Source organism: Gymnoscopelus microlampas (genome assembly GCF_963454915.1).
Source record: "Gymnoscopelus microlampas genome assembly, chromosome: 18".
Classification (NCBI taxonomy): Eukaryota; Metazoa; Chordata; class Actinopteri; order Myctophiformes; family Myctophidae; genus Gymnoscopelus; species Gymnoscopelus microlampas.
In genome coordinates this window covers 32,307,539-32,326,015 of record NC_139955.1, presented here as the reverse complement: position 1 = coordinate 32,326,015, position 18,477 = coordinate 32,307,539, and the positions used below count along the sequence as shown (strand labels likewise).

The 18,477-nt window shown below is 39.6% G+C and overlaps 1 protein-coding gene across 1 annotated transcript; it reads left to right on the top strand.

Annotated features, from left to right (window-relative positions):
* Window positions 1-1,712: 1,712 nt before the first annotated feature.
* Window positions 1,713-16,875, top strand: srp72 (signal recognition particle 72). The gene is made up of 19 exons (XM_084041176.1): window positions 1,713-1,834; window positions 4,472-4,592; window positions 4,840-4,963; window positions 5,311-5,454; window positions 6,298-6,409; window positions 6,509-6,540; window positions 6,953-7,077; window positions 7,177-7,234; window positions 7,568-7,699; window positions 8,462-8,590; window positions 9,074-9,146; window positions 9,679-9,743; window positions 11,180-11,275; window positions 12,141-12,244; window positions 12,987-13,064; window positions 13,298-13,435; window positions 13,706-13,743; window positions 14,667-14,826; window positions 16,086-16,875. Exons 1-19 carry the CDS (start codon window positions 1,735-1,737, stop codon window positions 16,261-16,263), a joined length of 2,007 nt encoding a protein of 668 aa, XP_083897302.1. The 5' UTR covers window positions 1,713-1,734; the 3' UTR covers window positions 16,264-16,875.
* The last annotated feature ends 1,602 nt before the right edge of the window (window positions 16,876-18,477 follow it).

The following is an 18,477-nucleotide window of genomic DNA, read 5'->3' as shown; positions in this document are numbered from 1 at the left end:
CCTCCCGAGTCCCCGGTATCAGTCTAAAAAGCATCAAAATAATTTTCTGATTTCTCATACTTGCTCCCTATGGGCCGAAGTCCAGACTGATACCGGGGAGGAACGTGAAAGTGAATCCACTTTATCAGTCTGGCCATTGCCAGGCTAGCAAGGACCCCCATACAAGATTTGTGTTCTTAAAATGTTTCGAAAATAGCCGATCTACAAGCTTGTATATCTGCTATTTTCAAAACATTCTTGGGGGGAAAAAGTGGAATTTTTTACACAAATCCCATGGCACCAAATAGTTTCAGATAGGGGCTGCGGCGAAAACAGACATGAAAATGTTTGAGAACCACTGGTTTAAACAACATTAGGAACAAGCCCAAAATAAGCAACTACACTTTTGAAACAAGCCCAAAAAAACGCAACCCGTAACGTACTGATATTTATAAGCAACTGAAGTGAACTGAAGTGGAAAAAATGGTAACTAAAGTAATCAAAGTCAACCAAAGAACAAGATTTTTGTACAGGATCTCCTCACTGGTCAGTGGTCAGTAGGAATACATTGAGGACTCTAGCAGGAGCACTCATCCAATGTCACTGACTGTGCATGCACCTCATGGTATCATAAACACACAAAGGCCTTAAAAACAAGGCTCCAGACATCCCAAAACAAACTGGTCAGGCTACTGCTTGCCTCAAACCTACTTTTAACCCCTGCTCATTTTGCTAGGGTGGGATGGCTCAGGGTAGAGGACAGAGTACAGCAACTTGCAATGGGCCTGGTCTACAAGATACACTACACCACTTAAAGACACCCATGTAGGGAGCACCACAAATCACATTCAACCCAGATTTGGCGCAAACAAGGGATTACATTTGTTCTACTGCTATGCCACAAAAATGTGGAATGACCTACAGTTACAAAAAAAGGTGAATCCTTACATCCTTCAAAACCGCTCTAAAAGAGCGGATGGCTGCGATTTGGAACTGGCCCCTTGATTACTACTATTTTTTATATGATGTTTTTGCATATAGTATTGTATATCTGTCTGTCATTAAATGTTTCGATGAATTGAGTACACAGGACCCCAATGAAAACAAGACACAGTGCTTTCTTGAACTGTACTTTCCTGTGTGTGTGGTTTTTTTTTGCAAACTGCTAATAAAGTATTCAATCAATCAGTCAATTACAGGAAAACAAGGCCAAAGTCGCTTATAATAATCAGTCAGACATGGCAACACTGGTCTGTGTAATTGTATGAGCGAGGGTGGATCACTGCGCATGAGCTGCGCATGTTAACAGATACACAAATCTGCACAGATCTATTCTACAAGCTAACAACGCGGCCCATTCGTTGCGAATGTGACGCTTTGATTGCTTGTAGTCAGAATGTAGATCTGATGTTTTGGAGCCGAGCTAACGGATCGAATCTCCTCCACGATGTAAAATTGCGAATGGATGCAAGCAGAAGAAGAAAAAAAAAGAATAATACCAATATATCTTTCCTTTTTTTTTTGCCCCAATTTTTAATACAAATATATATATATATATAATTAAGTTGCAACAATTTAATAGTTTTTATTTTACTGTTTTTTAAAGCTTTTTTTTTAGCTTGTGTTCATCCTTTAAATTTTTTTTTTTTTTTTTAAGTATTTATAATCGATTTTTTACTATGATTTTTTACCACCCCGGAAAGTAAAATATTGTGTTTCCGGTCGGCCGCAGTAGAGAGTCGTCACGCAGCAAACATGGCGACCGCAGGAGGCTCCGTGTCTTCCCTGTGGACCGAGGTGAACCGCTGTGGACAGAATGGAGACTACACACGGGCCTTAAAGGCCATCAGCAGAAGTAAGGCTTGATCTCTCCTATTTTATATGTTAGTGTCCTTTTTTTCTGGGACCTAACTGTCGCCCCAAGATGTGGCTGCAGATCCAGCTGTTAGCATGTTAGCCGGGCCGTGCTAACTGGAACCAATGTTGCCATGTCGGCTTATTATAAGCGACTTAGGGCTTATTTTTCTGTAAAGTTACTTGTTAATATTGGTAGTTGCGAGTTGCGTTTTTATGGGCTTGTTTCTAAAGGGTAGTTGCTTTTTTTGGGCCTTGTTTCCATGTCGTTTAAACCAGTGGTTCTTAAACATTTTCATGTCATGGACCCCCAAATGAATATGTATTTGTCTCTAACCCCCATGATCCATCTGAAAATGTGTTGTGCCAGGGAATCCATACAAGATTTGTGGTGTTCAAAAATATTCCAAATATTCCACATTTTATTTCATTTTTTTTAAATAGCAGCGACGCGTTGTGAGCTTGTAGATAGGCTATTTTGAAATAGCCAATGGATATACACTGTAGGTTTAAAGTTCTCATGTCGCTTCATTTGGTCTTGTTTTCCTAGACCTGGTTGCGTATTTATCTCGCAAAACCTGGCAACTCTGCTAACTGTAACTACTGTAGCAGCTCTTTGGCTTACTGGCGACATCTTAAAAACACCAAAACATAGTTTAAATCTTGTACAAGTCGTCGCCGTTATTTGGTGTAACGTGATATCTTAACAATCAAGTTATTTTTTGTGTTTGGTTTTAAATAAAGAGACACATTTAGTCCTGAAGTGTGTCCTTATTTATTGATGACCAGTGACGTGTCCCATGTCAGCTAGCTGGCTTAGAAGAACCTTTGGTTACACACTTATTGGAAATTTAAAGTCGTGTAAAGTAACAAAGTTCATGTGCTCAAGCACAATTTTGAGGTATTTTTTTTTACTTTACTAGAGTATTTCCAATGTTCAATACTTTTACTAATACTCCATTACATCCCAAAGGAAAATGTAATACTTTTACTGCACTACAATTATTGGACAACTAGTTACTAGTTACTTACTGTAGATTATAAATATTATTACAAAACTTACATTAACCACTTCAGCCCTATATAGACTCACAACGCGTCGCGACGTGTTGTGACTTGTGAGATTGCAGATCTGCTATTTGTTTTATACATGATTTTGAAAACATGAAATGGAAGTTTTCTGCATAATGAGTACTTTTACTTTTGGTACTTTAAGTACATTTTTATGCCAATACTGTTGTACTTTTACTCAATTAAATTATTGATACCAGACTTGTACTTGTAACAGAGTATTTCTGCATTGTAGTATTGATCTTTCACTACTAAAGTATCAATACTCACTTTTTTTATACAAGTCTCTAAAATACTGAGAAAGTCGGCAACAAACTTAACAGATAACAGTTCATCACAACCTGAATGCGAACATTAATGACAGTAATGAAAATGTTTAGAAATCAAGAGGCACTGTTCAGCATTGTATTGGCTTTAGTTGTTATTGACACTTTGTCTGTTTACAAGTGAAGCTTTCTCATCTATTTAAGTTAAATGGTAATTAAGTGTTACCAGTGTGGTGTGTCTGCAAAGTGTTTCGTAGTGGGGTCACTTAATGTCTATTTTTCTGCTTCTAGAGTTAATTCAATGCTGTTAGCTGGCAGTGGTGTAAATTAACTAAGTACATTTACTCAAGTATTGTACTTAAGTACAATTTTGAGTTTTTTTTTACTTTACTGGAGTATTTCTTGTTTTCAGTACTTTTACTTCTACTCCACTACATCTGAGAGACAAATATTGTACTTTTTACTCCACTACAATCATTGGAAAAGATTAGATTTTAGATTTTACAAAACATACATTTCAGCCATTTGAAAATAGCCGATCTATAAGCTCACAATGCGTTCCGTTGCGATGCATTGTAAGCTCATAGATCTGCTATTTTCTAACGATTTGTATACATTTGAAAACTTGTGAAATGGGACATTCTGCATAATGGGTACTTCCTACTTTTGTACTTTTACTCAAGTACATTTTGAATTCCAGACTTTTACTTGTAACAGAGTATTTCTACATTACAGTATTGATACTTTTACTTAAGTAAAACGTGTAAATACTTTCCCCACCACAGGCTGTTAGCTGGTACTTGTTGTGCAGAACAAGTTATCTGAAGTTGAACTGCCATCTCTGAGGCTTAGATTTATTTATTTTTCTTGGAGAGGTTCTACTGTGACTGACTTAGAAATTGACAGATTTGTTCCTCAGGTTTAAGTATGACTTATTAAAAAAAATAAAGGCATTTGTTTGGTGTGTTTTTATATTTTTCACCTTTTTATTGGATGATGATGTAAATAGGAATACTGTGCAAAGCACCATTGCTGTTAAAATAAATTAATGCAAAAATAAATAAAAGAACCTTTGGCTACATTGTCATCATCTAGCTATATATATTATATAAACATTCTGTAGCTATGATGATTAATACATGCATGTTACACTTCAGATAATACATTACTGTCTGATGGATAGGATGCGCTGTCTGTAATGGTCGTGACGTGTATCAGTGTGTGTGTGTGTGTGTGCATATATAATTCAGTTGTATGCCAATGACCTGTTATATTAAATATGTTTTGTCGTTCTCTTGCAGTTTTGCATGAGGTCAAGGATGATGTGACAGCCCTGCACTGTAAAATCGTATGTCTCGTCCAAAATGGAAGCTTCAAAGAGGCACTGAATGTCATGAACCAACATTCAAAGGCCCTACCCAGGTATACTGTGTGGACTGTCTTATCATCTGTTTTTATATTTTGTTAAACTCTAGTATGCAAAAAAAAAAAGCTCAATATTAAATCATAAATAATACAGCGTGATATGTGCAGCTTTCTGGTAACATTAAATCAAAGAGCATAACATCTTCTGGGCACACAATCATTAACCCATGATGGTACAGGCTACAGCCGTTGTCAATTGCCTTATTGGTGGTGACTTAATCCTTTTACTAATTATCTCTTTCAGTGATCTTGTTGTTTTCGAGAAGGCTTACTGTGAGTACCGGCTGAACAGAGTGGAAAGTGCCCTGAAGACCATTGAAAGTGCTTCTGAGCAGACGGACAAATTGAAGGAGCTCTATGGCCAAGTGGTGAGGCTGTTTTGAGACCTGATATGTTAAACGGTGTCATGCTTAGGCCTTAGTAAAAACACCTATATGCCTCACCAGAGGAGATTTAAAACACATTATTAGGGTTGAATGCACTGCTTTAGTGAATTGTGTGTGTTGCAAAGCATTGTTGAGAAATCAATTTGGCTTGTATTAATTGTTTTTTTTAGAATAGCCAATTATTCTTTAGCCCCTTTTCTCCCCAATTTAGTCGTTATGCCAATTGATTCCTCCCCACACACATTTCTGGACATAAACCATTATTTTGGCTGAGAATGAACCCTCCCTGCTGACTGACTGGACGTCTCTCATTCTTTTCCTTGGCCTAGCTTTACAGACTGGAGCGCTATGATGAATGCAAGGCTGTGTACACAGACCTTATCAGGAACTCCCAGGATGAATATGAGGAGGAGAGAAAGACCAACCTGTCTGCTGTGGTCGCTGCTATGAGTCAGTGGGAGGACTCGTCCCTGGTGAGTGCAAATGCATTTATTATGTCAAACATTGAGCTCACACTCTTTCTCTGTGGGACTTGCAAGGAGACTATTGCTTTTATGTGAGTTTTGGAGGAATTTCAGGGCATTTTGATCCATATATCGATAGAGATAGCAGAGGAGTTTTCCTGTGTGTGTGTGTGTGTGTGTGTGTGTGTGTGTGTGTGTGTGTGTGTGTGTGTGTGTGTGTGTGTGTGTGTGTGTGTGTGTGTGTGTGTGTGTGTGTGTGTGTGTGTGTGTGTGTGTGTGTGTGTGTGTGTGTGTGTGTGTGTGTGTGTGTGTTGTTTATCATCTCTTATTAATAATTAGCCTGATATAGTTGCTCATTGGGATATATTTGCTTGTACCACAAATATTATCTGGCTCATGCCTAGTCTACAGCATTTTACAGATCACCTGCCAGTGAGTAGCATATGAAGCATATTACTTATGAATGGAAGTTCATTTAAGGAAATGAACTTTTATTTAAATAAATAAATGCATATCTCCAGATATGCCGATATTGATCAATAGGGAAAATGTTTACTTAAGTTTCAACCACATAAGCCCTATTTTATACTTTGGCTATTTAGAAATAGCCAATCTACAACCTCACAATGTGTAGTGACACGTGAGCTTGAATATCAGCTATTTTCGAAAAATATTGACATGACATGCCTAGAGTAAGGATGCCAGGGTAAATGTGGTTAAGACGTTTAAGTGACACGTCTTCCAGTGGTTGTAATTCAATTATTTCTCAATTTATTTCATGCATTCATGTTGTGTTGTTCCAGTAAACAATTGGTTACTCTCTTCATTTTCCTCCATGCCTATGGGCTGCAGGATGATCTTGGCCTTCCTGAGACAACATATGAGCTTTGCTACAATTCTTCCTGCACTCTTATTGGTCAAGGAAAGCTTACAGAGGCCCTCAATAAACTTCGACAAGCAGAAGGTCAGTCTCCTTTTATTGTTATCTCACTGTTTATTCGCTTTTTCATCCAGAGCTCCAGACCTGTCTTTTATTGAACAACCGCTTTGTTTGTTTTTTCAGAGCTTTGCAGAGTTTCCTTGAGTGAAGATTCAGTAAGTGTTCATTCATATTTCTAAATGAACAGATTTTCGGAAAGTTAACAATATATTCTCTAAAGTAGTCTGGTTTCTTTTTTCGCCCCTAAGACTTAAGTATTTGTCATTGGGATTACAAGATCATGGATACAATAATGTAACTTATGGTTAGATTTAGACTATCTTTTGAGTCTATTCCATTATTGTCTCGTCCTTTCCTTTGTTTCAAAGGACAACTCTGTATGGGAAGTCATGGTGTTGTAAAAGGAAATAGAGTCTGCACACTGGTAATGCTGAAAGAGCCTTTTCAGCATTAAACCAGTGTGCAGACTCTTATTTCCTTTTGTGATACTGCTGCTTGTCTTGCACCTGGGCCACGGATGTGCGCGCACTACCTTCCTCAAGTCATGGTGTTGTCTCTCTGTTGCAGGATGTGACCGAGGAGGACATAGAGTCTGAGCTGGCTGTCATCCACTCGCAGATGGCCTACATCATGCAGTTACAAGGTCGGCCAGAGGATGCGCTGCAGCTCTACAACCAGGTCATCAAGCTCAAGTGAGTCAAAACAGTCATTCCCAATATGTATTCCTTGAGGATTTAGAGCTTTTGGTGGACATTCCATAATTTTCTCTAATAGGTGTGGTTTAATTGCAGGCCATCTGATGTGGGGCTGCTTGCTGTGACTGCCAACAACATCATTACAATAAACAAGGTTGGTAACTTATAAACATTTTAAGCATGTTTCAATAGAATAATAGGCATATAATAAATACCAACTTTTAAATCATAACTTATGTTATCACTCTTCCGGCACTGTCCTTTCCCCCATCGTAGCATTTAAACTAGGGTGGGGCAATATATTTATACATTTATATTATCGTCACAATACCATTATCAACACGATCGATGTAGAGGTATTTGGTGAAAATGATTGTGATATTTGATTTTGTCCATATCGCCGAGCCCTAATTCAAGCACTGGTTTAAAAATAAAGGAAGGGTTTTCATTGTATTTCTGAGAGGGGTGCTATTATCTGCTCTTACAGGACCAAAACGTGTTTGACTCAAAGAAGAAGGTGAAGCTGACCAGCGCTGAGGGTGTGGAGTACAAACTAGCCAAGAAGCAGCTTCAGGCCATAGACTTCAACAAAGCTCTCCTGGCCATGTACACCAACCAGGTACAGTTGAGCCTAATTTATTCTTTGCCAAGCCACACGGGCATGTGGCAAAGTACAAATGAGCCCTTATGCTTCAAAAGAATATAGTTTGACAACCCATCGCAGCAACCACAGCTGAAGGAGCTAAATTCATAATGAAATTCAAACTCGGGTGTATGGTACTGTATATATGACGTATTTGTGTAAAATAGATAGACATACACACATACTTGTATCATCCACAGCCAATAAGTACAGGATGCTGTTTCTGTCCTCTTTCTATAGAGCACCGAAGTCTGACGTAATTTACACATCCTACCTGAGTCGCGTTTTTTCCCCCCCGTTCTGAATTCCCATAGACGTGTTTAATATCGCGTCAAATAAGAACTGTGTTCCAAAAATAAACAAATGACCCCGGCGGTTTTACTCTTATGGATATGAAGCATCAACTGACGGTGAGAACACGCTAATGTTACTTCCGACGAATTAGTAAAATTTTCGCCAGAAACGGACTGTTTCAAATATGAGTGATCATAAACCATACAGAGCCACCTCCCTGACGATATCGCCGAGACAGTTTGTTTATTTTTGGACCACAATTCTTATATGAGACGATTCTAAGTTGACCCAATGTTATTCTCTATAGAAAAATTACTTTACGAACCAGGGGATGGACGAGTGATGTCAGGACTTCTGTACTCTATTGTACTGTAAAGTAAATTAGAAAATGGTGAACATTTTCCAAGATAAAGGCTTAATCCGCTGTTGGCTGCTCCTCAATAGGCTGAACAGTGCAGGAAGCTGTCATCCAGTCTCCAGAACCAGAACCCGGGTCACCCCCGGCCGGTGCTGATCCAGGTTGCCCAACTTTGCAGGGAGAAACAGTACAGCAAGGCCATCGAGCTACTGCAGGTACAACAGTCTACTCTACTTTCCATGTTTCTGTACTGTTTATATAGATTTTGATGTAATTTATAAAGCACTGTGAGATAGATTGAGCGTCTACGTCTACGGTATATTAAGTCATTTTATTCATAATCCCCTTTCTCATTAGTCCCTCCATATTTGCACTGACATTGTGTTATCTATTTTTTGCCATCTTATTTATTTTCCTCAGCAAAGGGATAATTGCATCAGTCAAATGTTATATTTCAGTGGAAGTTTCTCATTGATTCTTATGCTCTGGGAATAGGCATGTCAATTTAATTTTGAATTGTATCATTCCTCTCTTCAGGGCTCCGCTGAGCCAAGCCAATCTTTTACATGAATGGCTGTTTGGTCTTTTTAATCAGATTTATGGAAAGACTATGACGTCCATCGAGGAAATTGACTTGTCTATTATCCATTTTTTATGTTTTATACTTCATCAAATAATGCTATCCTTTCTCTTTTCAGCAATTCTCAGATCAACATCCAGCGAGTGCAGCCGACATTAAACTAACAATGGCACAACTCTACTTGATTCAAGGTACTGTATCAGCAAATGTTCTCTACTTATTTTTATGGCTTATTTTAACTTATTTGCCAAGAATAGAAGTGTACCCTGTAAAGCCAAATTAAAAACTTACATATAGGCGCTCGGGTGGGGCAGTGGTAAAGTTGCTGTCCACCTCCACGGAGGTTGTGCGTTCAAATCCATCCCGTGGTGCATCCGGCTTTGTCGAGCGTCTACACCAACACAATATGCCTGTGTTCGGGGGAGGAAAGCCGGACTGCTCGTGATCTGGGCTGGGGCGGCACCTGTCCGCAGCTACGTCCTCCCGGTGGGGGCTCCTCACTGGTAGGCGAGTCAGTAGGATGCAACAGCAGTGACGACACAGAAAAATGTGTGGGGAAGAATTAATTGGCATAACTAAATTTGGGAGAAAATGGGTAAAAAGCAAAAAAAAACAACTTAGTCATAGAATTCCATATTGTTCCTGGTGACCTCATTATCACTGTATCAATCAGTTATCTGAGGAAAAAGCTGAAGAGTTAAAACAGTAATTTTCTTTCTACAGGTCATGTTACAAAAGCATGTGACATCTTGCGGTCAATTGAAGAATTCAAGCACAAACCAGGAATGGTATGTCCAAATTAAACTCAATACAATGTGTACAATCTTCAATCAGAAAATGTTTTTTTTTGGTTTTTGGTCAGCGGTATAGTGGTTAAAAGGGCAAATTCACATACACAATAGTTTGGTAGACAACAGTGGGGTTACCATGCGGTACTCATCGCACACACTGCACTGATGGGTTGGCTCCTCATTTGCATGAATTTGCATTCTGCGTGGGCAGGCACAAGAATAAACATCCAGCCCATGGCCTTTGCGTGCGCAAGCCAATGTTGAATTTATACTCTGTATCTATACATATGACAAATAAACCTGAACTTGAACTTGAACTTGAACATGAATGGCACTGGAAAGACTATACTTGGAAATAAATACTCTTAATTTAACCTAAGGAGTGGTGAATTTATTAATGAAGTAACAGAACATCTAATCATTGTATCTGTGTGCGTGTCAGTGAGGAGATGGTGTGACATGAAGTGAAAGGAGATTATTTTGAATGTAAATCAGTTGTTGTTGTTGCCACTGTAAGTAACTTATCTCGCCAATGAGAGGGAGAGAGAGTGAGTGTTCCTGTGTCAGACAGTGTAAGTGTTATTGGGGCGTACCTCATTTATAGTTTGCGGTTATGCTGCATGTCAATTTTAGATTCGCACATTATCATCATCATGCCAGCTGTTTGTTTTGTGTGTAGTTTTTTTTTATTTACTTTTTGTATTGTTTTGTTTGTTTGTGTAATGCTCATGGTTGAAACTAGATCACAAAAGTGATTGTTTAGAGCTCGTTATAGGTGTGTGGACTGCGACTGTATTACTATTGTGTGTGTCATGGGACACAGACTGATCAGACATGATATGTACGGCTTAGTATGTGTATGTGACCAGAGGGCCACCAGAATCCTTCAATAACCTGAAGCATATAGTGTCCCAATCCAACCCTACCTGCACTCAAACTATTTCAACAACTAGACAGTAGGCAGGGTGTGGCTGTGATAGGCCAGCTTTTTAAAAACGAGAATGACTATCTCTAAATTACTTTATCTCTAAAGTCTTTACCTTTTTAATGCGTGACTGTGATCAGAGGCAGACAAGATAATGGTTGTTTATCAGTGGATTCTTGCCAGTCTACTTAAAAAAACACCATGATACCAGACAATACATGGCATTGCACTGCCACCTGTCTGCAAGTCCCCTACACACAGACCAAATAATGAACAATCCAAGAGCACCCGACAACTTCCACAAGAGTCGAATCCCACAGCACACACCTAGCAGACTACCCTAGGTTTGAGTTGTGCTTACCCGTTGTTGTCTGCCGACCGTCTTCTGTGGGAATTTTCAGTTTAAGAGACCACCTCCTAGTCTGTACCCTTATATACCCTCATATGTGTGTTCAAGTACAACACACTTCAATGCTAATCCAATTAACTACGGTAAATACTTTCTTAGGTTTCAGCTCTGGTAACGATGTACTCCCATGAAGAAGACATTGACAGCGCCATTGATGTCTTCAGTCAAGCTATTCAGCATTACCAAGACACACAGGTTTGTTTTTATTTATTTAATATACTGTGTGTGTGTGTGTGTGTGTGTGTGTGTGTGTAACATTATGTAATGACGCTACCGCGGGATGTGTTTCTTGAAGCCGTGGGACACTGTACATCCTTGAAAGGACACATTTGTTTTTAGTAGCCTACTGCTATTTTGAGATGACCTTCAGATTCATTCATAAAATGCTTTCAAATGAAACCAGCTTTACATAACGTTTGAACATGAACCTGTTTTGTAATTATAAACTGGATAATGTACTTGAGAATATGTTATCTTGTGCTTTTGTCTTGTGGTGTTATTACCTGTACTAGATGGATTTTCAGACTGAAAATAAGTTTCAAGTGGTTTCCACTCTCCATATAGGGGCATGTTACCTCAGTAGGAAAATAATAAAATCTGCACAGCAGTGTTTTGCTCTCATTGTGTAATTTATTCGGTGGAACGGTTTTGAGCCCGGGAGGCTCTTCCTCAGACGATATAGACAGTCTATTGAGTAAGGTCTGAGGGAGAGAGCCTCCCGGCTCAATATGTTACCACCGAATAAATTCCACAATGGGAGCATAACATTTTTCGCACCTTGCAAATGAGTGTACCAGTGTCACGTTTTAGGACGTTCACTGTTAACATTACAAGTGCGTGTGACATATTAAGCCAAATTGAATATCTACAAGTTTCCTAGGGCGTTGTGGGCATCACTTCCTGCCGATTTGATCCTTGATACCTGATCAAATCGACAGGAAGTGATGCCCACAGTGCCCTAGGAAACTTGTGGATAGGATATGGTCTATTGCCCTACACTAAGTAAAAGGCAAATATCCACATGAGGGACATTAATTATTTAATCCTTCCTCAATACCAGCCTGGATCCACCCCACACCTCGCCCTCGTACGGGAAGCTGCCAATTTCAAGTTGAAGCACGGACGGAAAAAAGAGGCTATCAGTGATCTGGAGCAGCTTTGGAAGTGAGTACAGCTCCAAAGACTTGAGCTAAATGACATGGCCATTACCAGTGTGCAGCTTTGCTTATTCTGTTGTTGTTTTCAGTTTGGATTTGGCAATGTCCAAGGCCAAGCACACCTGAGGCTGTTAAAAACAGACCTGCATGGGACAGAAACCCTAATAAAGACATGGACATGTATTCATAAAACACATTTAAGAACAGCACATGTTGTTTAAAGTGCTGTACAATGAAGACAGGTAAAATCAGTAAAAACTTCAATTTCTTTTTTAGTTTTAAGACACTTTGAAGGCCAGCCAGATAGATGAGGTATACAACATTCAGGACAAATATATCAGGAAATACAATATTTCCAAATTGAGTACAAAAGACAGCGTTTGTCAAACAAATTGCATTGTATATTTTAGTTTACATGTCTTGCACCCATGTAAATAATGGTTAACCTTTTTTTTGGGGGGGGCACAGGTTTAGATAATAATTGAAACCATAAAACCAAATCTCTGATCTTAACCACCTTATTTTATACGTCTCATGTCTTCATGCGACTATGTCATGTAGTCAAAATATGTGTAAATCTGCTATTTTCAGAAAAATATGATATTTTTAGGTTATAATGACATGACCTAAATGGGGACGCCAGGTTGAAAGTCGTTGAACTACTGCCCCCTTGTGTGTTGTTGTACGTATGTAATTGTTTGGCGGTTGTCAGATGAATATTAAGATTGTTTGTTTTCTCCCAACTAAAGACAGAACACCAATGACATCCACACATTGGCACAGCTCATCTCGGCCTATTCCTTGGTGGACACGGACAAAGCCAAATCGTATCCTTTCACCTGATTGACATGTCTGAAATGCAACAAACCAAGATGTTACTATTGAGTCTAATGAAGCGCTATTTATCAAGACACTGAATTGCATATTCTTGCAATTTTGGTAACTTGGAAAAGTGCCATATCTATTTTTTTAAATTACTGCAGGTTACAGGATTATTATTGTTACTATCATTGTTACTTGAGGTCATACACATTATTATTACCTTAACAATGTTCTCCAGCCTGAGTAAGCACCTCCCATCTCCCGACAAAATGGCTTTCAACGTGGATGTAGACGAGCTAGAGAACTCACACGGTGCAAACTATATCAGGAAGAAAGCTGCTAAAGTTACAGGAGAAAACCTGCCCAAAGAGCAAGGGTGAGCCACTATTCCAAATAATCACTTCATGCATCAGAAGGCAATGCAATACATTATCATGTCAAGGCAAATGAACGCGTATGTATAAGAAAGTGAATACGTAACAATGGTGTCAATTCATGATATATTGTGGCCTGCCTGTGATATGCCACAAATGTTAACAATTCTGTGGTGCTTTTTCATTGCACAAATTCACTGATTTGTTAATGGACAATACTTTTTTATATGATGAATTTTACATATCCTAACCAGACTTTGCTCTCCTCACAGCCAAGGTGATATCAAAAAGAAGAAGAAGAAAAAGAAAGGTATTTGCTATTGCTTGAAAATAGTTTCTTTGGTGTAGTCTGTCCTGCTGATGTCATGCCTTGCAGACTCAAACACTCGTTCTGTCATGTCACTATTACTAGTTTTCGGTGATATTGCTTGCATTTTTTATTTGATATAGCAATTATTTTCTGCCTCCATCCGTCTTTGTCCGCTTATCCGGAGTTGGGTCACGGAGGTAGCAGTTCCAGCAGAGAATCCCAGACTTCCTTTTCCTTTGCCACATTAGCCAGGTCTAACTGGGAGATCCCAAGGCATTTCTAGACCAGTGTGGAAATATAACCCCCCATCTGGTCCTTGGTCTGCCCTGTGGTCTCTTGACCAGCTGGGCATGCCTGAAAATCTTCCTGGGGAGGTGCCCTGGAGGCATACTTACTAGATGTCTTAACCACCTCAACTGGCTTTTTTCTACATAAAGTAGCAGCGGCTCTATGCTGACTCTCATGGATGACGTGACATTTTTACCCTATCCGTAAGGGAGATGCAAGCTAACCTCCTGAGAGAACCATTTCAGCCACAATCCATGATCTTGTTGTTTAGGTTATGACCCACGTTTCATCACCGTAGATGAGAGTAGGAACAAAGTTTAACTGGTAGATCAAGAGCTTTGCCTTCTGCTTCAGCCCTATTTTCATCACAGTGGTGCAGTATAGCAAATGCAATACAGCTCCTGCTGTTCCTATTTCTCTGGCTGATCTCTCACTCTGTTCTCCGTCACTCGAGAACAAGAAAGAGATTCTTGAATTCTTTCACTTGGGGTGTACAATCCACTGGTTTCGTGCTTAGAACCATTTTCTGTCTGTCAATGTATATTGTGCTGACATGTAAACCAGTCACCAATTTGGGTTCCTAGAACAAAGATATATATACCTGATGATGATTCATTTTTTTCTGTTACTTTTAGGCAAGTTACCCAAGAACTTTGACCCTACATCAACCCCTGACCCAGAGAGATGGATGCCCATGAGGGAGCGCTCCTACTACAGGGGCAAGAAGAAGGGTAAGAAGAACCAGCAGGTGGGAAAAGGCACGCAGGGAGCATCGGCAGCAGCGTGCGCCGAACTGTAAGTAAAATTAACACAATGACAAACTTAGTATTCAGCACATTAACGCAAACCCTTAAAAATGAAAAGGATATAAACAGGGTCCCCACGGTCATGAAATTCCTGGAAATATTTTGAAATTAAAAAAATATATATCCAGTACTGGAAAAGGTTTGGAATTGATCAAAGGTCCTGGAAAAATATTTGGCTATGCATTGTTTTTGGCTATTGATTTTTTAATACAAAACATTTTCATAAACATGTATAACATTACACGAAATATGTAACATAAGTCGTTTTTTTGCGGAACGGGCTGTGTAACACCCCATCCGCACTGCCAGCGATGCGACGTGACGCGAAGCGAGCGGGCGATGAAATCTCATTAAAATACATGTTTTTGAATGAGACCGTCCTGACCTACCGTGAGTGACAACGAACCGTGCAACGACGTCGTCCACCCCTCCTATTTTCGCTCGCAGGGTCACTATGCCCTAATTTTGCACGAAATGTTGAATGAAATTGTACTATTTTATATTCTATGCTTTATTTTTGCTACACTGCCTATCTTTGGGCATTGTACATAGGAGTAAGAGACACATTATTGCGCTGAATGATTGTTTTATAGGCCTGGAATTTGGGCTAAATATTCTGGAAAAGTTTTGGAAATTCATTGCTAAAAATGTGTGGGGAACCTGTATAAAGAAGAAAATATACAACTTATGAAAGACTATCTCAAGACAAAATAAAATATTTTTTGTTTGTCTTTTCCATTTTCCCAGTCACTGTACACCTTTTCAACAATACCAAAAAAATCACTTAAATCAGCTATTGTGTGCCATTTGCAAATTTGCTCCTGTGAGCAGCTGTCCTTGAAACAATGTTTCCAGATAGTTTTCCTCTGAATTTTCCCTGAGCATTGATTGCTCCGGGAATGTTCAGAGGAAATAAATTGATAATCAGTCTGTGACTGAGATTTTCCCCTGGCTCTGTTACAGAAGGCTTCAAGTAATTATTTAATTTCCCCCAAAATGGATGTATAATGTTTTGGAAACAAATCTATGCACCTAAAGCCTGAGTTATACTTGGTTGTGGCAGGTGTTGGGCACCAAAAATACTCCATCTACAAGCTCAAAACACATCACAACGCAAAGCATAGGCTTGTAGGTCGGCTGTTTTTGGTGCATGACACTGGCAACTAAGTATAAATCAGGCACAAAGTTGTTCTGTAATTTCCAGCATTAGGGTAGCCTTCAATGAAACACCACTTTGTTTTATTCAAGGGATGCCAGTAAGACGGCTAGCAGCCCCCCAACTTCCCCAAGACCAGGCTCTGCATCTGGCTCTGCTCCAAGCAGTGCTGGGGTCCCTCCTCGCCAGCAGAAACCTGCCGCCTCAGGGGCCACTCGCAAGAAGGTCCCCCAAAAGAAGAAGAAAGGAGGTGGGAAAGGAGGCTGGTAGTCTGTGGGGATTGAGCAGCACACACAAGGCAGACGAGAAGAGGCGGCTTGTAGAATGCATCCGACCATGTGTGCCCAGGAAGTCGATGATTTTTTTAAAATGTTTTTTTTCATGATAGATCACAAGCATTGTGATTTATGCATCCCTTTTCTGAAGTTCTTTTTTGTTTTAGACAGTTATGTACAAATACAAAGTCTTAGTTATTGTATGAATTTCAGGGGCTGTAAAAAAAAGAGAAACTGCTCATATCAGATAAATAAAAGAGTTGATGGTAATTGCCAGAGACCTCATTTGTGTTATTGTAAAGAACTGCCCTGTTTTTTGTTGAGGTGCATATTTCAACTTCTTCTTGCGTCCTCTTAAATATGCATAAATTATTGTTCATTTAAAACTCGAGAGACGGTCGGAATGACGGTCATCATGGCTGATACTTTATTCAACATGCCCTTTTTTTTTCTGTCCTCACTCCCTGAGTTATTCTGATTTTTAAGAAATGTGATTGGAATATCTACGGCATGTTGTTTTTGGAACCGTTTATGACCAGAACATATTTCGGCTGAACATGTGACCCTGTTTGTTGTATCTTAATAAAAAGTTCCTTAACAACAGTCATGGTTAGCCTTTCCATCTTTTTCAAATGAAATGAGGATGTCTTTTTTTTTTTTATCAGTCTACTTACCCCAGCTTAAACCATACGAGTTTATGTGGGGTTGGGCTAAACGATATGAAAGCTACAGTTTATTTAATTTTTAATGATCCGATTGAAGCATGATCTGAGACTAGTTTTTTGGGCGGGGGCGGGGGGTGTTTTAATTGTCTCCGTAGTTTAGTAATTTCCAATTCCCTCCATGTGTAGGCCTACTATGGTTCGTGCCACAGCCTTTACTGTTGGACTGGGGAGGATGTAGACATCCTGTGGTGGACAGTAACAAAATACATTTAAGTACTGTACTTGAGCACATTTTGAGTAAATATACTTTTACACCACTACATTTAACCACATATTGTACTTTTGTCTGCACTACTTTTCTAGTACATAATGAACTAACCACTAAGCCATATTTCAAATGTAGTGAAAATAGCTCTACAAGCGATATGACAAATTGTGAACGTGTAGGTCTGCTATTTTCACTTTATTTTTTCCCCGGAAAATCATTCTATTTTGGGGTAAAATCGCAGTTTCAACACAGCAATGCATTCATACAAAAATGTACTTTGTAACTTTTGAATACTTAGTATCTTTAAAAGCATATAGACCCCTTAACAGACGACGTCATACTGGCTGCGTGCAGCCAGTATGCGCGCAACGAAACCCATTATATCAGGTCTCGTTAGGACGCGTCTCACTAGCCAACACACACAAGAGGGGGTTGGGGTGTGCTGAAACCAGTGCACCCCGAAACAGGTTGGGAATTGATTGCGTGAAACAATCACCTGTGCGTCCAGGCTCAATGTTAGTAAACAAATAATTGGTCTATGTACCTTTGAATACTTGATTATTTAAAAAAAAAAATCAAGTACAAATTTTACAACAACTTTCACTTGTAGTTGAGTAATATTTGAACTCATGTGGGTACTTAGTTACTTTGTCCACCACTGGTGTGTAGACAATAACCTGTCCCCTCTGATACACATGGAGTTGCCATCAGCTTTTCCCCTGACAGGAGTTCCACAAAGAGCTCATGCATTGCAAAGGGTCCCTACTCCCTCCCTGCTGAACAGGCACCCCGAACAACCAGCAGGGGTCACCACTAGAGCAGTTAACAAGGACATGATCCCTCCCAGCTTGGGCGCGCAGTGCAAAGCCAGATACGCAAGTGCCTGGGAATCGAACATGCCTCATCGGTGATGATGGCCAAGTAGGCTAATAGACCCCTTAACAGACGACGTCATACTGGCTGCGTGCAGCCAGTATGCGCGCAACGAAACCCATTATATCAGGTCTCGTTAGGACGCGTCTCACTAGCCAACACACACAAGAGGGGGTTGGGGTGTGCTGAAACCAGTGCACCCCGAAACAGGTTGGGAATTGATTGCGTGAAACAATCACCTGTGCGTCCAGGCTCAATGTTAGTAAACAAATAATTGGTCTATTGGGCTATTTTACCACCCTTTTTAAAAATATGCTATGAGCTTGTAGATCTGCTATTTTTGAATAGCCAAAGTATAAAATAATGGATGTTTTCCGTTTTTTTTTAAGAAGTAAGGAAACAT